A 24516-nucleotide genomic window follows, 5' to 3' on the forward strand; every position below is an offset into this window, starting at 1 on the left:
TGGGTCAGTACAGGAGTGAAATAAGGAGCAAAAGTGAACTTCTTCTCTTAGAAGATATTTTTGGCTTTACCTTTAAAAAATTGATATATATTTAACTTATAACATATTTTATATGCATGGCAAAATTATTTGATTCACACACACACACACACACACACACACACACACACACACACACACACACACACATATATATTGAACTGGTCACCCCTGCTAAGTCTAGTTGACACTCACCACCAAATATAGTCACAAGTTTTTTCTTGTGATAACTTTAAAGACCTACCATTTTTTATTAATGATTTAATAATGATTGACAAGATTGTGGGATAAGAGGGGTACAATTCCATATATTCCATTACCAGAGTTCCATATCCCATCCCCTCCATTGGAAGGTTTTCTAGTTCTTTATCCCTCTGGGAGTATGGACCAAAGATCTTTATGGGATGCAGAAAGTGGGAGGTCTAACTTCTGTAATTGATTCCCTACTGGACATGAACGTTGACAGGTCGATCCATAACCCCAGCCTGTTTCTATCTTTCCCTAGTGAGGTAGGGCTTTGAGGAGGTGGGGTTCCAGGACACATTGGTGAGGCTGTCTGCCCAGGAAAGTCTGCTTGGCGTCATGGTAGCATGTGCAACTTAGAGCTGAAAAGCATGTGCAACTTAAAGCTGAAAAGCTTTAAGATAAAGCAGAACAATCTATTTAATAATCAGGAACCTGAAAGTAAGAATATAGCAGATGAGATTTGGGGTCTTCTTGTTGGAAGAATCTCGAAGTCTATTTTAGGTGTATTCCAAGGGGCCCATGACTTTACTAATTTTTGTCAGAGCCTGGCAGCTAACATGCAGGTGAGCTAAAAATATTGTTTGGGAAAATGGTGTCAGTGTTGGGAATAGGACTAGAAAGCTGGGTCAGGGCAGAGATAGCTCCCAAATATGGGAGAAGTACATAAATACGGCTAACTGTAAACCCCATCTATCTGACCTAGGGCCCATATCTATTCATATTTAGCACAGGAACCTGTGTAACCTCTGTATTCCTGTCAGTCTGAGCTCACATTCCATGGTCATAGCTAGGAACATTCTAGGCTTCACTCATTTCAGGACCAGTCTTCCTTGAGTGGCAGAGTATGTTGACCAGCCTTTGTGGTCACAGTGTGGTACACTACATACCCAAGATTTCTTTGAGACTGGATGTTTATACTTTTTGCCCTCCTTTATCCATTTTGATATCTCTCACCTTTGTCAACCAGTTACGATGAGATTGTTTTTTTTTTTTCCCCACATATAAGTGAGATCAAATAGTGGTTGTCTTTCTTTTTTAAAACTAATTATTATTATTATTATTATTTCCTACTAGAGCTCTGCTCAACTCTGACTTCTGGCAGGACTGGGGTTTGAACCTGGAGTCTTTGGTGCCATAGGCCTGAAGGCTTTTCTGCATAGCCACTATGCTATCTCTCAAGTCTGCCTGTCTTTCTGACTTATTTCACTTTCCGTAATGCCCCATAAGGTTCATCTATATTAGCACTAATAGCAAAATTTTTAAGTTATTTATTTATTTTAAACAATTTATTATCTTTATTTATTTATTGGATAGAGACAGCCAGAAATCACGAGGGAAAGGGGTGGTAGAGAAGGAAGAGAGACAGAGAGACACCTGTGGCCTCCTTCACCACTCGGAAAGCTTTCCCCCTGCAGGTGGGGACTGGGGGCTCGAACCTGGGTCCTTGAGCATTGTAACATGTGTGCTCAACCAGGTGCACCACCCGGCCCCTATTTATTTATTTATTATTGGATAGAGACAGAGAGAAATTGAGAGGGGAGAGGTAAGAGAGAGAGAGAGACAGAGAGACACCAGCAGTCCTGCTTTACAACTTGTGAAGCTTTCCCCATGCATGTGGGGACCGGGGGCTTGAACCTGGGTCCTTTCGTACTGTACCGCATGCACTTAACCAGGTGCGCCACCACCTGGCTCGCTTTTAAATTTTTTAAATTTATTTTATTGTAATGTGTGAAAGATACAGAAAGACCAGAGCACAACTCAGCTCTCATTTATGGTGATGCTGGAGATTGAACCTGGGATCTCAGAGCCTTAGAGTCTTTTGCATAACCATTATGCTTTCTTTTTTTTAAATAATTTATTTCTTTATTGGGGAATTAATGTTTTACATTCAACAGTAAATACAATAGTTTGTACATGCATAACATTCCCCAGATTCCCATTTAACAATACAACCCCCACTATGTCATTCATCATCATGTCATTCATGATCTCACTCTCAGCCCGAAGTTGAAAAACAAGATTAGAAAAGAAAACACAAGTCGAACCTGAAATGGAATTGGAGTATTACACCAAAGTAAAAGACTCTGGGGTGGGTGGGTGGGTGGGGAGAATACAGGTCCATGAAAGATGATGAATGACCATTATGCTTTCTTTCCAGTCCTATTTTCCTTAGTTCTTTATTCACTCATCCATTGATGGATGCTTTCAGGTTGCTTCCATGTCTAGACTATTGTAAATACTGCAGCAATAAATGTGTAGAGACACACATATATATTTAAAATAGAATTTTTATTTTGTCTAGATAAAGTCCCACAAGCATCATTGTTGGATCATATGTTAGTACTATTTTTAATTTTTTGAGAGGCTGTTATACTGTTTCCCATAGTGACTGCACCAAGTTACCTTTTCACCAACTGTGCACAAGGGTTCCCCTTTCTTCGCTATCCACACTTCTTATTTCTTTTTTTCTTTCTATTTTTTTTTGGCTCCCTGCTCTCATAAAGTAAATGTCTTGGGCCAGGGTGCTTAACTTGTTAGAGCACCAGCTTATATATCCAAGGTTATATCCAAAAGCCACAGGTTCAGTATCTGGCACCAGCTCACATCAGAGCTAAGCAGAGATTTATCTTTCCTCATCCTCACCCTACTTCTCTTATTCTCTTTCCGTCCTTATAAATACATCTCTGAAAAATATATTAAAAATAAGTCAAAAATATGAATCGGGGAGATGGCATATGGATATGCAAGAAAACTCTACTGCCTGAGGTAGGTCCCACACTTTTTTTTTTAAATTTCTTTATTGGGGAGTTAATGTTTTACATTCGACAGTAAATACAATAGTTTGTACTTGCATAACATTTCCCAGTTTTCCATATAACAATACAACCCCCACTAGGTCCTCTGTCATCCTTCTTGGATCTGTATTCTCTCCACCCACCCACCCCAGAGTCTCTTACTTTGGTGCAATATGCCAATTCCAGTTCAGGTTCTACTTGTGTTTTCTTTTCTGATCTTATTTTTCAACTTCTGCCTGAGAGTGAGATCATCCCATATTCATCCTTCTGTTCCTGACTTATTTCACTTAACATGAATTTTTCAAGGCCCATCCAAGATCGGCTGAAAATGGTGAAGTCACCATTTTTTATAGCTGAGTAGTATTCCATTGTGTATATAGACCACAGCTTGCTCAGCCACTCATCTGTTGTTGGACACCTGGGTTGCTTCCAGGTTTTGGCTATTACAAATTGTGCTGCCAAGAACATATGTGTACACAGATCTTTTTGGATGGGTGTGTTGGGTTCCTTCGGATATATCCCCAGGAGAGGAATTGCAGGATCATAGGGTAGGTCCATTTCTAGCCTTCTGAGAGTTCTCCAGACTGTTCTCCACAGAGGTTGGGCCAATCGACATTCCCACCAGCAGTATAGGAGGGTTCCTTTGACCCCACACCCTCTCCAGCATTTGCTGCTGTTACCTTTTCTGATGTATGATAGTCTCACAGGAGTGAAGTGGTATCTTGTTGTTGTCTTTATTTGCATTTCTCTGACAATCAGAGACTTGGAGCATTTTTTCATGTGTTTCTCGGCCTTTTGGATCTCATCTGTGGTGAATATTCTGTTCATGTCCTCCCCCCATTTTTGGATGGGGTTATTTGTTGTCTTATTGTTGAGATTTGTAAGTTCTTTATATATTCTGGTTATTAGCCTCTTGTCTGATGTATGGCATGTAAAGATCTTCCATTCTGTAAAAGAATTAGTTTGGGTAGTAGTTTCTTTAGCTGTGCAGAAGCTTTTTAATTTAATGTAGTCCCATAGGTTTATGCTTGTCTTAGTCTTCTTTGTAATTGGATTCATTTCATTGAAGATGTCTTTAAAATTTATGTGGAAAAGAATTTCATCAATATTTTCCTCTAAGTATCTGATAGTTTGTGGTCTAACATCCAAGTCCTTGATCCACTTGGAATTTACTTCTGTATTTGGTGAAATATAGTGGTTCAGTTTCATTCTTCTGCATGTTTCAACCCATTTTTTTCCAACACCATTTGTTGAAGAGACTCTGCTTTCCCCATTTAGTAGTCTGGGCACCTTTGTCAAAGATTAGATGTCCATAGGTGTGGGGACTTACTTCTGGGCTCTCAGTTCTATTCCACTGGTAAGTATGTCTATTCATGTTCGATTACCAAGCAGTTTTGATGACAATGGCCCTATAATACAATTTGAGATCTGGGAGTGTGATGCCTCCGGTTCTGTTGTTTCTTCTCAAGATTGTTTTGGCAATTCTAGGTCTTTTCTGATTCCAGATAAACATTTGTAGCATTTGTTCTATTCTCCTAAAAAGTGTGGTTGGGATCTTAATGGGGATAAGCATTAAATTTTGTAGATGGCTCTGGGTAGTATATTCATTTTGATGATATTAATTCTTCCAACCCATGAACATGGAATATCTTTCCACTTCTTTGTGTCTTTTTCAGTTTCCTTGAGTAGTGACTCATAATTTTCAGTATACAAGTCTTTCACCTCTTTGGTTAGGTTTAATCCTAGATATTTTATTGTTTTTGTTGCTATAGTAAAAGGAATTGATTTCTGGATTTCAATTTCTTCTAACTTAGTGTTTGCATAGAGGAATAATACCACTGACTTTTGAATGTTAATTTTGTAGCCTGACACCTTACTGTATTGCCTGATGATATCCAAAAGCTTCTTGCTGGATTCCTTAGGTTTTTCTATGTATACTATCATGTCATCTGCAAATAGGGAGAGTTTGACTTCTTCTCTTCCAATCTGTATACTTTTAATTCTTTGCTCCTGCCTCATTGATATGGCAAGAACTTCCAACACTATATTGAATAGTAATGGTGATAGTGGGCAGCCCTGTCTAGTACCTGATCTGAGTGGAAATGCTTCCAGTTTTTCACCATTGAGTATGATGTTGGCTGTAGGTTTGCTATATATAGACTCCATTATCTTCAGGAATTTTCCATCTATTCCCATTTTTTGTAGTGTTTTGATCATAAATGGATGTTGTATTTTGTCAAAAGCTTTCTCTGTATCTATTGATATGACCATGTGGTTTTTGGTCTTGCTTTTGTTGATGTGTGGATCACGTTGATTGATTTATGTATATTAAACCAGCCTTGCATGCCTGGGATAAAACCCACTTGGTCATGATGAACAATCTTTTTAATATACTGCTGTATCCAGTTGGCTAGAATTTTGTTCAATATTTTCACATCTATGTTCATCAGAGATATTGGTCTATAGTTTTCTTTTTTGTTTGTGTCCCTGTCTGCTTTTTGTATTAAAGTGATGTTGGTTTCATAGAAGCTGGCAGGGAGTATTCCAGTGTCTTGAATCTTCTGGAAGACTTTGAAAAGTAGAGGTATTAGTTCTTCTTTGAAGGTTTTGTAGAATTCATTTGTAAAACCATCTGGTCCAGGACTTTCATTTTTGGGAAGGTTTTTGATAACTGTTTCAATTTCGTTAGCTGTTCATGTTATCTACTTCCTCTTTACTTAGTTTTGGAAGTTGGTAGGTATCTAGCAAATCGTCCATTAACACTTCTTATTTCTGGTCTTTTTGATAACACCCATTCTAACAGGTGTGAGGCTGTGATTTGATTTGCAGTTCCCTGCAAATGATTGATCTTGAACACTGTTTATATTCCTGATGACTCTGTTGGGACAGTACTTATTCAGATTTGCCACCCAGTAAAAACCATCCTTTGTTGTAGGTAATGACATTGGGAAGATATTAAATATAGAATATGATGTTGATATATAACTGCTCTGTGTGTGTGGGGGGGGGACTTGTGTTAGAAATTCACTTATTTATAACTTGTAATAGCAATGTTAAGATCAAGACATGTTCTTGGATTATTTAGAAGGTGTTATTAGTCTTAGATCACATTCTGATAAGCATTGTTTTATTATAGCAGTGGTCCTCAAACTTCAGCATGTTTACATAGAATCTCCAGGGTGGAGAGAAGTTGTTAAAACAGATTGTTGGGCTCCAGTCCCAAAGTTTCTGATTCAGTAGGTCTAGGATTGTGGGAGTATTATATTGGCATTGCTAAAAAGTTCCCAGGTAGTGCCCATTTTAATGCTGCCTGTCCTAGGACCACATGGTCAGAACCACTGTTTAAGAGTGGATGGGTGTAGATGGCATAATGTTTATGCAAAGAGACACTCATGCCTGAGGATCCAAAGCCCCATCCTCACCCCCCACCCCACCCCACCATTAGCCAGAGCTGAGCAATGTTCTGGGAAAAAAGTGGCTATTAGTAACCATTGAAAAGAGGGGCAGCCACATTTAATGACCGGAGCATTACAGTGCTAGTAGGGTTTTTATAATCTTGCTGTTTGACCTTTTTTTCTTTCTACCAGAGCACTGTTCAACTCTGGTTTATGGTGGTGTGGGGGATTGAACCTGGGATCTTATAGTCTCAGGCATAAGAGTTTGTTTGCATAACCATTATGCTATCTACCCTCAGCCCTTGACTATCTTTTTAAAGGAAAAACATGCTACTTTTCTGAAGTGTTGGGTAATTTTCAAGAGTAGTTAGCTATTTGCCTTTTGAGATACTGTTCTAAGCATTCCATTGAAAAGACAAAACTCACACCCACAGTTGGGGTTTAGAACACACTTCCAGATGGCTTCAGGTGTAACTGAAGTCTTTTCCCTCCTTTGCCGCCCTATTTGATGACTTAATGCAATCGTCCACAATGTGTCTCACAAACAGCTCTGCTCAACGACTTAGGTATAAGTTGTAAGAGGTTATGAAAAGCTCTACTCATAGTTCTTAGTTCCTAGACCTCATTTCTGAGATCATGACGAGGGTGAGAGGTCAAGAGAAATAACACAGGAGAGCAATCAATTTGGTATCTTTGATGAACTTGCCCAAGTACCACTCCATGAACCTACCAGGTAGTGTATATATTGAGACCATCATTTCTCTGTATTAAGAGGAAAAATTAAAGTGCTTATTTAATGAGTTCCTTTTCATAGAAAACGATGCTTTTCCTTGTTAAATATTTAATATATATATTTGGAGAGAGAGAGAGAGAAAGAGACAAAGACTAGAGTATTGCCCATCTCTGACTTGTGGTACAGGGGATTGAACCTGGAACTTCAGAGTCTTATGCATGAGTCTTTTGCATATTCATTACATCTGGTACTATCTCCCCTGCTCAGTTTATCTTTTTTTTTAAAGGGAAACTCCCTAAGTAGAGTTATGTTACTCTTGTTTCCACAGTATGTAGAGTTACCCTCATTCATTTTTCAAGACTTCCTTTAAGGAATTCTGCTTTATTGGTGTGTCACTTGTGCAGTAGTCTACTTATTTTTCTTTAAATGTAGTCTTTAATATATTTAGAAAGCAAATAATCATTTTTGAAAATAATATCACTGACTAAGTAGAAGGCAATTTTAAAGTTTCTATAAAATTGATATATAGACTTTATAAAATATTTAATGGTCACTTTGAAAAAAGGGAATAGATATCAGCACATAGTTTTATTTATTTATTTTTACTTTTGCCTCCAGGGTTATCACTGGGGCTTGGTGCCTCCACTACGAATCCACTGCTCCTATGACCATTTTTTTTCCTTTGATTTTTTTGGATAAGAGAGAGAGATTGAGAGGGGAGGGGAAGATAGGAAAAGAGAAAGATAGACACCTGCAGACCTACTTCACCACTTGTGAAGAGGACCCCGCCCCATGCCTGCAGGTGAGGAGCTGGGGGCTCGAACCAGAATCCTTGCACAGGTGCACTTAACCCAGTGCACCACTGCCTGGCCCCCTCAGCACAATTTTTTTTTAAATTTTTTTTATATAACGAGTTTGGGCCATTTATTTTCTTTCTTGTTTTTTAATTTTTAAAAAATATTTATTCTCTTTTTCGTTGCCCTTATTTATTTATTTTTTATTGTTGAAGTTATTATTGTTGTCATCGGTGTTGGATAGGACAGAGAGAAATGGAGAAAGGAAGGAAAGACAGAGAGGAGGAGAGAAAGGTAGACACCTGCAGACCTGCTTCACTGCTTGTGAGGGGACTCCCCTGCAGGTGGGGAGCCGGGGGCTTGAACTGGGATCCTCACACTGGTCCTTGTGCTTTGCGCCACCTGCGCTTAACCTATTGCACTACCGCCTGACTCCAGCACATAGTTTTATAGAAGGCAACATGAGTTAGGAGAAAGCAAATGAGACATTGTTGGTTGTATGGCATTGAAGCTACTTCACTCTGCTGAGCTTCCTTATGAAATGAAGATTATAAATTCACTCTTCTCTGCCTACCTCACAGAGTGAATGCAGAGTCAAACAGAAATCTATGTGCTTTGTAAATTGCATGCACTTTCAAATCATTGTTTAAATGTGGGTTGTTAAGAGCCATAATAAAAGATGAATAATCACCCTTCTGTTGCTGCCTGATTCTGAAACAATACCAAGAAAAACCGTAACATACCCCACAAAATTTTGAAGTCAGAAAAAATGCAGTTGGTGATCTTCTTTTGTCTGGTAGGCATGTGTTTAACTACTTAACCATCTGCCAAACTGCCTCCTGAGTGGCTGTACCATTTCACAAACCCACCATTAGTGTGTGAGTTCTAGTTGCACTATGTCCTCATCAACACATAGTATGTCTTCTCTCTCTCTCTCTCTCTCTCTCTCTTTCTCTCTCTCTCTCTCTCTCTCTCTATATATATATATATATATATATATATATATATAAATTATAATGGTTATAATGTGGTATATTGTTATGACTTTGCTTTGTATTTCCCTGATGGTTAATGATACTTAGGACCTTTTTATGTCCTTATTAGCTACCCAGGTATTTATTTATTTATTCCCTTTTGTTGCCCTTGTTGTTTTATTGTTGTAGTTATTTTTGTTGTTGTTGTTGGATAGGACAGAGAGAAATAGAGAGAGGAGGGGAAGACAGAGAGGAGGAGAGAAAGGTAGATACTTGCAGACCTGATTCACCACTTATGAAGGGACTCCTCTGCAGGTGGGGAGCTGGGGGCTCAAACCAGGATCCTTACACTAGAACTTGCATTTTGTGCCACTTGCGCTTAACCTGCTGCACTACCACCCAACTCCCCCAGGTATTTATTTTTTGGTAACATGTGCGCTCAACCAGATATGCCACCACTAGGCCCCCTCATAGTGATTCTTTGGTGAAGTAAACAAAATTTCTCTCTTTCTAGAAATGAGTTGTTTGCACCCACCTGCAGGGGAAAGCTTCCCAAGTGGTGAAGCAAGAATGCAGGTGTCTCTCTGTCTCTATCACTCCCTTCCCTCTCGATTTCTGGCCATCTCTATCCAATAATTAAATAAATATAACTTAAAAGGGAAAAAAAGGAAAAGAAATGAGTTGCGGGGCCAGGTGGTGGTGCACCTGGCTGAGCGCACATGTTATAGTGCACAAGGACCCAGTTTCAAGCCCCTGGTCCCCACCAGCAGGGGGAAAGTTTCACAAGTGGTCAAGCAGAGCTGCAGGTGTCTCTCTGTCTCTCTCCCTCTCTATCACCCCCTTCCCTCTCAATTTCTGACTGTCTCTATCCAACAAATAAAGATTTTTAAAAAATTAAATAAAAAAAGAAATGGGTTGCTTATCTTATTACTGAGTTTTGAGATTCCTTTATATATTGTATATATAAATCTCAGGTCAGATATCTATATCAATATCCATAACTATATCTATCTATCTATCTCTATATATATCAAATATTTTCTGTGCCTATGACTTGTCTTTTTAACAATAGAAGTATCTTCCGAAGATCAAAAGTTCTATATAAAATCCAGTTAGTTCATCTTTTGACTTTACAGTATATCCTTTGGAGTTCCTATTTAAGAATTTTTGCCAAAATCAGTCGATTTTCTCCTAGATGTTTTATTATTTTAGCTCTGACATTTCTGTCTGCAACTCGTTTCAAGTTGATTTTTTTGTATATGCTGTGAGATGCATGACAATAATAGTCACTTTCACTGTTTAATTGCCTTCTAAGTGATGGCTTATAAAATTTAAAATGCTAAAATTCAGGAAGGTAAATCAGTTAGATTCAACCCTTGCTATATGAACTATGGCCATCACTTGGATTCATGATCTTAAAGCAAATATTAAATAAATAAGCATCATTTTGATGTTATATGTAGTTGACTATATCAAAACTGTTGGGTTGTTGGATAACTCATGACACATTTTTGCATAGAAACACAAAGAAAAATGCATCATGGCTTTTCTGACAGCCCAGTATTTGTAGCATGACAATGTATGGTATTTAGGCATGCATTTAACAGAATGTAACACTAATCTGATATACCATACTCTGACCATTTAGGACAAATAGACATTTACTTGAAATGCTCTTTATTAAAATTATTTAATTGTAGTATTGCACTATCACAATATACACATTTTAGGTGTGCGGCACTGAAAACCAACATGCGTATGTCTACCACATGAAGTAGAAATATGTCTTAAGGGGAGTCGGGCGGTAGTCCAGCGGTTAAGCGCACGTTGAGCAAAGCGCAAGGACTGGTGTAAGGATCCTGGTTCGAGGCCCCGGCTCCCCACCTGCAGGGGAGTCGCTTCACAGGCGGTGAAGCAGGTCTGCAGGTGTCTCTCTTTCTCTCTCCCTCTCTGTCTTCCCCTCCTCTCTCCATTTCTCTCTGTCCTATCCAACAACGACAACAGCAACAATAAAAACAACAAGGGCAACAAAAGGAAAAATAAATAAATATAATAAAAAAAATTGAAAAAAAGAAACATGTCTTAAAATTAAAATTGATTAGTGATTTAGTAATGATTTACAAGATGTTAAAATTACAGAGATATAGTTCCACACTACACTCCACCACCAAAGTTCTGTCCACCCCACTTCCAGTAACCACTATAGTTCTCATAAAGTCTTAGAAATAACAGTTTGGCACGCGTGCGTATATGTGTAGTGTTTATATGTTTCAATTCTCTGTATTCCACATATGAACAAACGATCTTATAGTTATTTGCCTTATTTTCCTTTATTTATGAAGTAGAAGTAGTTTAAAAATTTATAAGTACAGAAATACTACACTGCCTTATATTAGTACTGTATGTTTGTATTGCTACCTAAGGGCATTAAAACAATGCATACATATTATGTCATAACTTAATCATTTTTCTTATTTAATACTTTTCTTATTTATTATTCTTATTTATTTCTTATTTATTTATTCTTAAATATTTCTTATTTATGAACCCAAGTATCACTCTGGCACATGGGATTGAAATCTGGACCTCAGGCTAATGAGTCCAACCCTTGATCTACTGTACCACCTCCTGGGTAACTCTTACATTATTTTTTTAATGTGGCACCAGGGAATGAATCCAGTTCTGTGTGCATTCATTATTTTGAGAGGGAGAAAGTAGAGAGAGTACCACTCTTCCAGGTGTTCTACTGTGTGTGCTGCCTCCCTAGTTATCTCATAATTACTATGGGTCAGAAGTCTGAGCGTAGCTTAGCTGGGTTTTCTTCTCAGGCCTTGTGGTACTATGTTTAAGGTGTCACCTAGGACTAAGTCCTCCAGAGGCTTGACTGGTGAGAAATTTACTTCTGAACTTACTCAATTTGTTGGTAGAATTTATTCCCTTGCAACTGTAAGAGCATGATTGTAGCATCCTGCTGGCTGTCAGAGACCAAACACCTCAATGCCTGGAGGACCCTATAGTTCTTTGCTGTGTGACCACCCTCTTACAACATGGCAACTTTTTCAATGCCACCAGGCGAGAAATAGTGAGTCTGCAGACAATATGAATTCATGTATAATGTAACATAAACATGGAACAAAACTCACCTTTGCCATAGCCTGCTGCTTAAAAGCTTGTTCTGTGTTCCACTCATACTTCAGGAGGAGATCACACAGAGCCATGAACACCAGGAGGTGTGGGCCATTAAAAGTCACTTTCAGGTCCTTCTACCATGGCCACAGAATAAGTGACATTTTAGAAAGTTGTGTGTGTGTGTGTGTGGGGGGGAGTAACTATAGAAGTATTCAGGAATTCTGAGAGAGAGAGAGAGAGAGAGAGAGAGAGAGAGAGAGAGAGAGTGTAACTATAGAAGTATTCAGGAATTCTGAGAGAGAGAGAAACTATAGAAGTATTCAGGAATTCTGAGAGAGAGAGAGTAACTATAGAAGTAGTCAGGAATTCTGAGAGAGAGAGAGAGAGAGTAACTATAGAAGTATTCAGGAATTCTGAGAGAGAGAGAGAGAGAGAGTAACTATAGAAGTATTCAGGAATTCTGGTGGTGGGAATTGTGTGGAATTGTACCCCTCTTATCCTATGGTCTTGTCAGTGTTTCCATTTTATAAGTAAAAATTAAAAAATTTTTAAAAAGTATTCAGGGTTAATCACACATAGTATGAAGTGCAAGGACCTGTGCAAGATTTCTAGTTCAAGTCTCTGGCTCCCCATCTGTGTGTGGGGGGGTTGCTTCACAAGTGGTGAAGCAGGTCTGCAGGTGTCTTCCCCCTCCTATCTCCAATTTCTCTCTGTCCTACCCTATAAAAAAAAATGGCCTCTGAGACCTGTGGATTGGCAGTACTAGCACCGAGCCCTAACAATAATTCTGGAGGACAATAAATAAAATAAAATAAAATAAAATAATAAAAAGTATTTAGCTCTGACATATGGTGATTGAACCTGGGCTCCCAGGCATGCGAGTCCTGTGTTCCATTGCATTGAGCCGTCTGCCTGACCCTTTATTATTGGAAATAAGAAATATTTCAAATAATAGAGAGAACTTGAAACACACACAACACCAGGACAATATGCCTGTCAACCACCCTTGCCAACTGCTAACTGCCAACCCCTGGCCTGTCTTTCCCATGTATACCCCATCAATTCTTCAGATGCCTAAACTTCTGTCATTTCATCTATAAATATTTTTGTATCATGTTTAAAAGTTAAAAACTTGGTTTTAAAACATGACCACTTGGGGAGTCAGGCTGTAGCGCAGCGGGTTAAGCGCAGGTGGCGCAAAGCACAAGGACCGGCATAAGGATCCTGGTTCGAACCCCGGCTCCCCACCTGCAGGGGAGTTGCTTCACAGGCGGTGAAGCAGGTCTGCAGGTGTCTATCTTTCTCTCCTCCTCTCTGTCTTCCCCTCCTCTCTCCATTTCTCTCTGTCCTATCCAACAACGACAACAACAATAATAACTACAACAATAAAACAACAAGGGCGGCAAAAGGGAATAAATAAATAAAATAAATATTTAAAAAAAACATGACCACTATATTATTAGCTCAAAGAAAATTTTTTTTTAATTTTTAAATTTTTTATTTATAAAAAGGAAACAGTGACAAAACCATAGGCTAAGAGGGGTACAGCTTCGCACAATTCCCACCCTGAGACCTCCATATACCATCCCCTCCACTGATAGCTTTCCTATTCTTTAACCCTCTAGGAGTATGGGCCCAAGATCATTTTGGGATGCTGAAGGTTGAAGGTCTGGCTTCTGTAATTGCTTCCCTGCTGAACATGGGCGTTGACAGGTTGTTCCATACTCCCAGCCTGCCTCTCTCTTTCCCTAGTGGGGAAGGGCTCTGGGGAAGTGAAGCTCCAAGGCACATTGGTGGGGTTGTCTGTCCAGGGAAGTCTAGTTGTATCCTGCTAGCATCTGGAACCTGGTGGCTGAAAAGAGAGTTATCATACAAAGCCAAACAAACTGTTGAACAAACAATCATGGACCTAACGGCTGGAATAGTGCAGATGAAGTGTTGGGGGGGGGGTCCTCCATTTTGTCAATAGCTAGTAGGCATATTTTAGTTATATTTCAAAGGGCCTGTAGCTATAGTAGTGTTTTTTTTTTTTTAATACCAGAGCACTGCTCAACTTTGACTTAATGGTGGTGCAGGGGATTGAAGCTGGGACCTCAGAGTCTCAGGCATTAGTCTGTTTGTATAACTATTATGCTATCTCCACCACCCAGAAAAAATAATTTTAATATCAAATATATGGTGTTCCATTTCCAATGGTGTGATACCATTAGTTTATAGTTTGAACTCAAGTCCAAATAATATCCACATATTACACTAGGTTGACACATCCTTTCAATCTCTTAAAATGCAGATTTCCCTTTCATCTTTTTCTTGAGGTTTATTTGTTAAAGAGAGTAGGTCCCTTTTATTTATTTATTTTTTGGTTTCCCAGTCTGAAAATTGCTGACACACTGCACTTTTAAGAAGTGAGCTTACTGCAAAATCAACTCCACAAATACTTTAAAGATTTCCTAAATAGTCTTTTTCTCAGTAATTATGTCTTTATTTTTTCTTCCCTGCTTCCTGAATTCATTTATCATTACCTCTGAATCAATAACAAAATATCTTGCAAAACTGCCATCTGCTTTTCCCTGGGATTAATATCTTAAGACACATTTTCCTCAATTGAGTTCAGATTGAATAAGAGCATTGAAGCCACGGATCCTTCATTAGACAGTTTGTTATTTCAAAGCATTTTTTATTTATCACACCATATTTAGAATACAGTATAATCCTGTGAAGGCAATTCTGTTCGTCAAAATGGTGTATAATTGGGAATAATTGCAATTCTCTATCTAACATACTCTCTTGAGGTTTTTTATCAGATAAATTTAATTTATTAGAAACATTGTGCCATCTGAATTTATTAATATAACATCCTTCTTTCTTTAAGTTGCAAATTAAGTTGCAAGTTAATGAGGTTGTACTGCATTAAAAATAATAATTTAAACCTTAAGTCTAAAAGATCATTCAACAGAAGTTTTCTTTCTTCTTTCTTTCTTTATACCTCCAGGGTTATTGCTGGGGCTCAGTGCCTGCACCACAAACCTACTGATCCTAGAGACCATCCCCCCCCCATTTTGTTGCCCTTGTTGTTGTATTTATTGTTATTGTTGTCACTGCTATTGTTGTTGTTGGATAGGACAGAGAGAAATTGAGAGAAGAGGGGAAGACAGAGAGGAAGAGAAAAAGACAGACACCTGTAGACCTGCTTCACTGCTTGCGAAGTGACCTCCCTGCAGGTGGGGAGCCAGTGGCTAGAACCGGGATACGCCTGTCCTTGGGCTTTGCACCATGTGTGCTTAACCCGCTGAGCTACCGCCCAACCTCCCCAAAAAAGTTTTCATTGATGTATTTTTTCCTTTTTATATCATAAATACATGCATGTACTTTAATGAGTCAGAAGGATTCTTAGACTTATTTCACAAAAATTTACCCTGACCCCAATTCTTCTTGTTCCCTGCACTTGACAAACAACTTTTCTAAATGTTGAGATCTCTTATCTGCTGTCATTTGTCTTTGCTTGCTCAGTCCTTGGAGGACTGTCTTTTAAAAAAATTATATTTATTTATTGGATGGAGACAGCCAGAAATTGAGACTAGGGGGGATAGAGAGACACCTGCAGCCCTGCTTCATCACTCGCAAAGCTTTCCCCCTGCAGGTGGGGGCTGGGGGCTTGAACCTGCATCCTTGCGCACTGTAACATGTGCGCTCAACCAGGTGCGCCACCACCCAGCCCCAGACTATGTCTTTTTAATTCCTCTGGAATTCTTGTGGTGGTGGTGTGGGGGGTGGGAGGCAGGAAGTGGAGAAGACTTGTGTGTTTTCTTCTCTATGGTTACTTGTAATTCCATCGTTTCACTTTCTAGTTCCTTTGTTGTAAGTCTGTAATGATGTAAAAGTTGGCATGCAATCACTCTACTGCACACTGCCTTTTAATATGAGGGGACGGGCCATTGCTCTGGCATGGTCATCTTGCAGTGTCATCCTGCAGTTTCTAGCATAGTCTCCTGTCTCCCAGAGGCTATGGTGAAGTGTCTCCCTTCCCCATAGATTGCCCTATTCTGTCATGAGTGTCCTTTGTGTCCTCTACACTCCTGACCTTTCTCTTTAGAAGAACTATAGAGTTGGTCCTTCCCTGCCCACCCTGAGCACCACCCTCACATGCAGCTCTTGCACCCTGGCTCTCCTTCCTATAGAACGTGTGCATCCCCGTCTCATGATATCAAAGAGGTTAGGGGAGTGACCTTTGTGTGTGTTAGTATGCTGGTAAATGTTCCCCTGCTGGCCCTTCAGAGGGAAGCCAGTCCTGATTGGTAGCATTTGCCGATTTCTCTGGTGCAAACACTCCTACCGTGGCTGCCTTACCGCCATTAGTGTGACTTGGTATTCTGTTGTTGACTTTTCTATCTGAACGCTGCATAACTTTCTTTTTTTTTTTTTAATCTTTATTTGTTGGATAGAGACATCCAGAAATCAAGAGGGAAGGGAGTGATAGGGAGGGAGAGAGACATAGAGACACCTGCAGCACTGCTTTACCACTCGCAAAGCGTTTCCCCCTGTAGGTGGGGACTGGGGGCTCGAACCCGGGTCCTTGCACATTGTGATAAGTGTGCTCAATCAACCCAGCCCCGACAACTATTTCTTTGAACAGGATAATTAGGCTCCAGCAGGCACTGCCTTTGGGAGCAGGACTCAGTATCTTCATTTAGGACTGCCACATTCAATAAGTGATTTGTCCTTTTTATTTAGTTCCTCACTTCATCCTGCCTTGATATTTTGGCTGGGCTGACTCTGCCTGCCCTTTGGTTGTGCCTGATCTGTCCACAGTCTGCCAAGCTGAGATTCCCAAGACTCCACTCTGGGTCAAATGGAGCCCCCAGTGCTCTGTGTGTTTTTGAATAAAAAAGAAAGTATGTTCTGAGCTGATCTAAATTGTATTATATTTTTACTCTGCTCCCATGTTCTCAGAAAACTCTTGATAAAAGAAATTTCATGTAGTAATATGAAGTTGACAGTATACAGACATCGTGTCTTACCTAGGTAAACAGTCTCATGGTGCCATGTAATGCAAGTCCCAAGTAGCTGGAGCTCTTTATTCTGCAGTTCAGTTGAGCGTCTTTTCTTTCTTCCCCAGTTGACCGGCCTGTCAGAGTCTACGCGGATGGCATATTTGACCTCTTCCACTCAGGTCATGCAAGGGCACTTATGCAAGCAAAAACACTATTTCCCAACAGCTACTTGTTGGTAGGAGGTAAGAAGTGCATTTTTCTCTTTGTTTTAAAATGTCTTTATAATGTACTTCCTGTAAAGGACCCCTTTCAGAGTTCTATCATTATAATCTCACATTGTTAATTCTGCCAGTCTAGCCCATAGTGACTCCCTCGTTGGTTGCCTGAAATTATTTAAATGACGTTTAAGAAATCATAGGGGCAATTACATCATGAGATTGCATACCACTGATCCCCGGAGAAAGACAGGCTAATAATACCACCAAGGGTAAGTGCTACATGGCTTCCATTAATGCCTTTCTTCTTGTGTTTGAAGCATAATTCAATATATGTTTCTAGAAATCTTTTCTGGAGGGTTAGGAGAAGAGCAATACTATTCTGATTTGAAATTTCCGAGCATTGAGGTAGGTGGTTCAGGTTATGTAAAGGTAAACACGGATATTGCCCATTTCTTTCATGTGACCCTCAGAACTTAGGACACCGTTGTGCCTGTATCAGCTCTAATTAGCTGAGTTTGTGCACAGTATGTTAAAGAAATGAAGGTTTATGTACCCAGGTAGCCTTGGTTCACAATAAAGGAACTGACTCGATTGATAAGCTTGTAGAAAGAGAAGCCTTAAAGATTTCAATTTGGGTAAAAGGCGGGGGGGGGGGGGGAAGGGTAGTGCCTGAATAGGGAGACTTGTATCTCACCTCTATAGCTTCTGGAAGCTGCAGATTTTTTCACCCTGATCAGCGTGTGTGGCATTATGTGAGCCAAGCACCATCAACTCTAGTCTAGGACCTCTACAGTGGTAGGAAAAAAGTGTTGATAAAAGATAGTGTATCTTTTTTATTTTTTGAGTTTCCATTTCATTCTGCAAGCTTAAAATGACTTTTTGAGTAGAAGGAATATAGGGAGGGTCATTAAAATTCTATATCATCAGAGATTGTCCAAAGCACCATTTCTCCATACATAGTAGCAGGGATTAAACTCAGGGCCTCCTGTAAGCAAGTCCTGCACTTTATGACTGAGCTACCTTCCCACTCTAGTTTCAGAGGGGTTGTTTTGATAGATGTGGCACTGAGACTTTGGTGGTAGGTGTGGTGAGACTTTACAGAGGTGTGAAGCTATGCTCTCCAAATTTTATAGTATTATAAACCAATGACAAATCAAATCAATGTAACTCATATACAAATAAATGGAATACCACCTGAGCTCTACTCTTTCCACCACAAAAAAAAAAAAAGAAAGAAACTGCTTTTTGGATAATTAAGTGGAACTCTTCTGCAAATTTTGCAGAGGATGGTGACCATAAAGGTAATAAATGAATTTCTCTCCAGAAGAAAGAAGTAGTTATTGGACAGGTAATGTACCCAAAGCAGGCAGGGAATTCATTCCTTATATACTTCCCTTTGTTTTGAAACTACTACTTCTTATGTTTTTCTGAGAGAGTAAGATGCACACGCACATGCACACGCATGCACACACACAGAGCACTGCTTGCTACACAATTCATGGAGCTCCATTCATTTTGTCTTTGGTGCTCTCATGTGGTGCCCAGGATCAAGCCTAGGATCACACCCATAATAAGGCATGCTCATCTCTGCTGCGAGCCACCTGCCCAGCCTGAAAACCTACTTCTTGAGTTACTCATGAGTTCTACCACCTGGAGCCTGGTCCTAGGTTGCTGAACTCTGGGGAGACCTCAGCAGTGTTTGAACTTCTGGTCATCTTTGTGATCCACATTTGGAAGTAGTTAAGCATGGATCACACTGGATGTGGGAGCACTACACATGGCCCTGGCTTAGCATGTCAAAACTAACATTAAAAAAAATGTACAATTTTAGTACATGCTTGAAAACCGTCAGTATTAGTAAGCAATAGCTAGGTCATTAGGTCACAATGGCTTCACCAGATGTTTCCTTCATTTAGCTATTATCTATTGAATTCCTATGTGGTGCCAGGAATTCTTTTGTACATTGAGGATGCAGCTATGGACAAAACAGACTGCCTTCCTCCTTAGAGGAGGCTAAGGCTGCTAATAAACAAGTCAATGTGCAGTAGTGGTGTTATGAAGTGTATAATGAAATGGGGCACAGGGCAGAGTGTCTGACCCGGGAAGAGGGGGTATTTTCAGTAGGGAGGTCAGGGGAGGCCCCTCTGAAGGTTGGCATTTGTGCTGAGGTCTGAATGATGTAAGAGCACACAAAGCTAAAACATATCCCTTCTCTGTGTAGTGTTCTTCTCACTATGAGAATGTTGAAACAAGAACAGAAGATATGGCAAGTATAGTGATGCTACTTTATTGATATGTCTTTTTTTTTTTTTGCTAATTCAGAAAATTCTTTTTAAAAATAATTTTATTAAGAGATAATGGTTTACAGTACAGCAGTTGACCCACAGGTACCATTTCTCATCTCCCAGTGATAAGCATCTGCATACCAGTCTCACTTCCAACTTTAGGGCCTTTTCCACCATTGTGCACTGGGTTGATATATCAATTTTAAGCTTTCCATAAAAGTACAGATGATTTAAAACTCAGAGAAACTAATGGGGATAGGAGTTCAAATCCCTGAACTTTTTAACAGCCATGGCTAAAGGGACCACATACTCATCATGAAGTCTTACATGCTAGTGCTGATACCATTCTGTTAGGCAAGACTAGCCTTTTCTTTTTTTTATTGTTGTAGTTATTGTTGTTGTTGTTGTTGATGTCGTCGTTGTTGGATAGGACAAAGAGAAATTGAGAAAGGAGGGGAAGATAGAGAGGGGGAGAGAAAGATAGACACCTGCAGACCTGCTTCACTGCTTGTGAAGGGACTCCCCTGCAGGTGGGGAGCCAGGGGCTTGAACCAGGATCCTTACGCCAGTCCTTGCACTTCGTGCCACCTATGTTTAACCCGCTGTGCTTACCGCCTGACTCCCAAAACTAGCCTTTTCTGTCTTGAGTTCTGAGTTCAGTGCTTCAGAGGACAGCTGCATATGAGGCATCAAGTAGTCCAATGAACAGACTTACACAGAAATGAGATCCCTCTTAAAAACTATGGCACAGGTTCTCAAAGGAAACCAAGAATCCCATAAAAAACCATGTATTTTGGTTGGTGACAGTGTTGATGGGGATCCAGGCAGTACTACATGAAGCCATAAAGAAGCAGTATATAGATTTCTGGGGACAGTGACAGAGCAAGAGTGAAAGAGCACAAATAGTATAAACAACAATGAATACTTGCATGTGTGCTAAAGAAGCACATGTTACTTTCTCCACTGATTTCTTATTCAAAGTAATTAGATAGCAGTATTTTAAACCAGTCTATTAACAAAGTCCAGTGCAATCCTGTATTACTTTTTTTTGTTGTTGTTTCTTTTTTTTAAATTTTTTTATTTATAAAAAGAAAACATCGACAAAACCATAGGCTAAGAGGGGTACAACTTCGCACAATTCCCACCACCAGACCTCCGTATCCCATCCCCTCCTCTGATAGCTTTCCTATTCTTTACCCCTCGGGAGTATGGACCCAGGGTCATTGTGGGTTGCAGAAGGCTGAAGGTCTGGCTTCTGTAATTGCTTCCCTGCTGAACATGGGCGTTGACAGGTCGATCTATACTCCCAGCCTGCCTCTCTCTTTCCCTAGTGGGGAAGGGCTCTGGGGAAGCGGAGCTCCAAGGCACATTGGTGGGGTTGTCTGTCCAGGGAAGTCTAGTTGTATCCTGCTAGCATCTGGAACCTGGTGGCTGAAAAGAGAGTTATCATACAAAGCCAAACAAACTGTTGAACAATCATGGACCTAAAGGCTGGAATAGTGCAGATGAAGTGTTGGGGGGGGGGTCCTCCATTTTGTCAATAGCTAGTAGGCATATTTTAGTTATATTTCAAAGGGGCGATTCTGTATTTCATGTGTTTCCACTAACTTAATTTAATTTTATTTCAAGTCTATTAAACAGAGTCTTGGTATTAGAACTCAAATCCTCGCAGTGGCATTGCTGTGGTGAACACATTTTATTTCTACTGCCACCAGAATTATTGCTGAGGCTTGGTGCCTGCACTGTACTCCCAGCAGCCATTTGTTCCTTTTTCCTTCCTCTTCCTGCCCCTTCTTTTCCCTTTCTTTCCTTCCCCTTCTCTCTCCCCTTTACCTCCCCTTGCCTTTCCCTGCCCTCCCCCTCCTCCCTTTAACTCTCTTTCTCTTCCATTTTTTAAAAATATTTTATTTATTTATTTATTCATGAGAAGGATAAGAGGAGAGAGAGAGCCAGACATCACTCTGGTACATATGCTGCTGGGGATTGAACTCAGGACCTCATGCTTGAGAGTCTGATGCTTTATCTACTGCGCCACCTCCCGGACGACTCTCTTCCATATTTGATAGAAATAGAAACTGAGAGGAAAAGGGGAGGTAGGGGAAAAGAATAAAAAAAAGCCTGGAGCTCCGCTTCCCCAGAGACCCACCCTACTAGGGAAAGAGAGAGGCAGACTGGGAGTATGGACCGACCAGTAAACGTCCATGTTCAGCGGGGAAGCAATTACAGAAGCCAGACCTTCCACCTTCTATAACCCACAATGACCGTGGGTCCATGCTTCCAGAGGGATAGAGAGTGGGAAATCTATCAGGGGAGGGGGTGGGATATGGAGATTGGGTGGTGGGAATTGTGTAGAGTTGTACCCCTCCTACCCTATGGTTTTGTTAATTTATCCTTTCTTAAATAAAAAAAAAGGCTGTTTTTAAACTATGTAGTGTATATATGTAACTTCAATGTAAGATTTCAGTCTGAATTCAAGCCATGGGAGTTGCTCTAGGTGGCAGTTGTGTTTGAAGAAGCAAGACTCAGTTTGCCATTTGGCCATCAGCTGCCACCTATTACCTTTTAGCTGCCAGATGCCGCAAATTATCTTTTTTTAAAAAATGTTTATTTATTTCCTTTTGTTGCATATTGTTGTAGTTATTATTATTGTTGGGGTTATTGATGTCATTGTTGTTGGATAGGACAGAGAGAAATGGAGAGAGGAGGGGGAGAGAAAGACAGACACCTGCAGAACTGCTTCACCGCCTGTGAAGCGACTCCTCTGCAGGTGAGGATCCGGGGGCTCGAACCGGGATTGTTAGGCCGGTCCTTGTGCTTTGCGCCACGTGCGCTTAACCCGCTGCGCTACCTACCACCCAGCTTCCCGCAAATTATCTTAATGTCTGCCTTAGTTTGGGGAGGCAGACCAGATTGGTCTGGAAAATCCCCTATTACTATGGTGTGACCCCACCTCCAGTTCAGCAGACTCTCACCCTTGAGGCCATGGGCCAAAGCACAGAGGTTACCCTCTCTCTCCATCAGCACCCTGGGCAACCTTGACTGCTGTTGCTCAGAGACAAAATGGTGCTACTTGTTGCTGGTGCTCCCAACCTCGGGTACTTGGCCTCAGTCTTTTGACCCCTATCACCTTGTCCACACACACACCAGCACCACCTGAGGCCTCTGTCTGTGGATGTCCCAGCTATAATTCAGAGAGATTTGTGGATTTGATGGCTGTCAGTATTTGTTTTGAAAGGAGAGTCTTTGCTGTTTGCTGTTAGTCCATAGCCATGCCTCTCAGAAGTCCCCTCACCTCTTACTACATTTAGAATAATCACCTCTAGTTCTATTCATTTTGTCCTGAAGAATATATAATCTTTCTTTTTAAATTGCAGAGTAGTAGTCCATTGGATATATATCCCATACCTTCTTTATCCAGTTACCTATTGATGGGTATTTAGGTTGATTCCACTCCTTGGCGATTGTAAATAATGTATCTATGACCATAGATGTGTGCATATCCTTTCAAATTAGTGTTTTCTTTCTTTTTTTTTTTTAATTATTATTTATTTTTCCTTTTGTTGCCCTTGTCTTTTTTATTGTTGTTGTAGTTATTGTTGTTGTTATTGATGTCATTATTGTTAGATAGGACAGAGAGAAATGGAGAGAGGAGGGTAAGACAGAGGGGGAGAGAAAGACAGACACATGCATACCTGCTTCACCGCCTGTGAAGTGACTCCCTGAAGGTGGGGAGCCGGGGCTCGAACTGGGATCCTTATGCCAGTCCTTGTGCTTTGCGCCACATGCACTTACCCCTCTGCGCTACCGCCCGACTCCCTCAAATTAGTGTTTTCATGTCATTTGGATATATGTCTAGGAGTGGTATTACTGGATTATAAAGTATTCACATTTTTATTTAAAGACTCTCCATACTAGTTTTAATAGGAGCTGTACCAGTTTGCATTCCCATGAACAGTATACCAGATTCCCTTTATTTCTCTACATTCTAGCCAAGTGTTTTTAATTTCAAAGTCTACTTGGTCTACTTGCTCACTGCTGTTATATAGGAAATGAACTAACTTTTGTTTATTAATCTTATATTTTATGATCTTGCTATAATTGCTTATTTTAGGAAGGTTTTCTTCTTGGTCAATTTTTTCAGATTTTCTATACATACAGTCATGTCATTTGTGAGTAAAGATTGTTTTGTTTCTTCCTTCCCTATTTTTTTTTTTTTTTGCCTTACAGCACTAACTTGGACTTCAAGTACACTGTTGAAAAGTACAGGTGAGGGGAAAAACCTTGTCTCACTCTTGATCTTAGTAAGAAAGCCTTGAGTTTCTTATCATTGAGTATGATATTGGCTATTGATTTTTTTGGTCAATAGTTTTATCAAATCAAGGAAGTTACCATCTACTCTTAATTTGCTGTTTTTTCCCATCATGAATGGATATTATATCTTGACAAATTTATTTTCTACATCTATTTGGTATGATTATGTGATATTTCCTTTTTCTTAAAAGAGTTGAAATCATGAAACTATTTTTAAATTACTTATTTATTTACTATTGGATAGACACAGAGAGAAGTTTAGAGGGAAGGGGGAGATAGAGAGGGGAGAGATACCTGCAGCACTGCTTCACCACTCCTGAAGCTTCCCCCCTGCAAGTGGGGACAAGGTGCTTGAACCTGGGTCCTTGTGCATTGTAATGTAAGTGGTTAACCAGGTGCACCACCACCTGGCTCCCAGGTGATATTTGTTTGTTATCTTTTTAGTATTGCAATGATTTTTGAATTTTGAGTCAGCTTTGCATACTGGGATAAATTTCACTTTGTCATGGTGCATGATTCTATTATTCTATTTTGTTAAAGGTTTACATTCATGCCCATGAGATTGTTTTGTAGTGCTCTTTTTTTGTAATGTCTTTGCTGTTCCTT

The 24516-nt window shown here is 40.0% G+C and overlaps 1 protein-coding gene across 7 annotated transcripts in view; it reads left to right on the forward strand.

The window, feature by feature from the left end:
* Nucleotides 1-24516, forward strand: part of PCYT1B (phosphate cytidylyltransferase 1B, choline) — a 140718-nt gene that overhangs the window by 51859 nt on the left and 64343 nt on the right. For all 7 annotated transcript variants that reach the window (XM_007534283.3, XM_060182812.1, XM_060182810.1 and 4 more), the window contains one exon: nt 17222-17338. In XM_007534283.3, the coding sequence (XP_007534345.1) occupies nt 17222-17338 (117 nt within the window). The remainder of the gene's footprint in view (nt 1-17221; nt 17339-24516) is intronic.

Source organism: Erinaceus europaeus, chromosome X, assembly GCF_950295315.1.
Source record: "Erinaceus europaeus chromosome X, mEriEur2.1, whole genome shotgun sequence".
NCBI classification, from domain to species: domain Eukaryota; kingdom Metazoa; phylum Chordata; class Mammalia; order Eulipotyphla; family Erinaceidae; genus Erinaceus; species Erinaceus europaeus.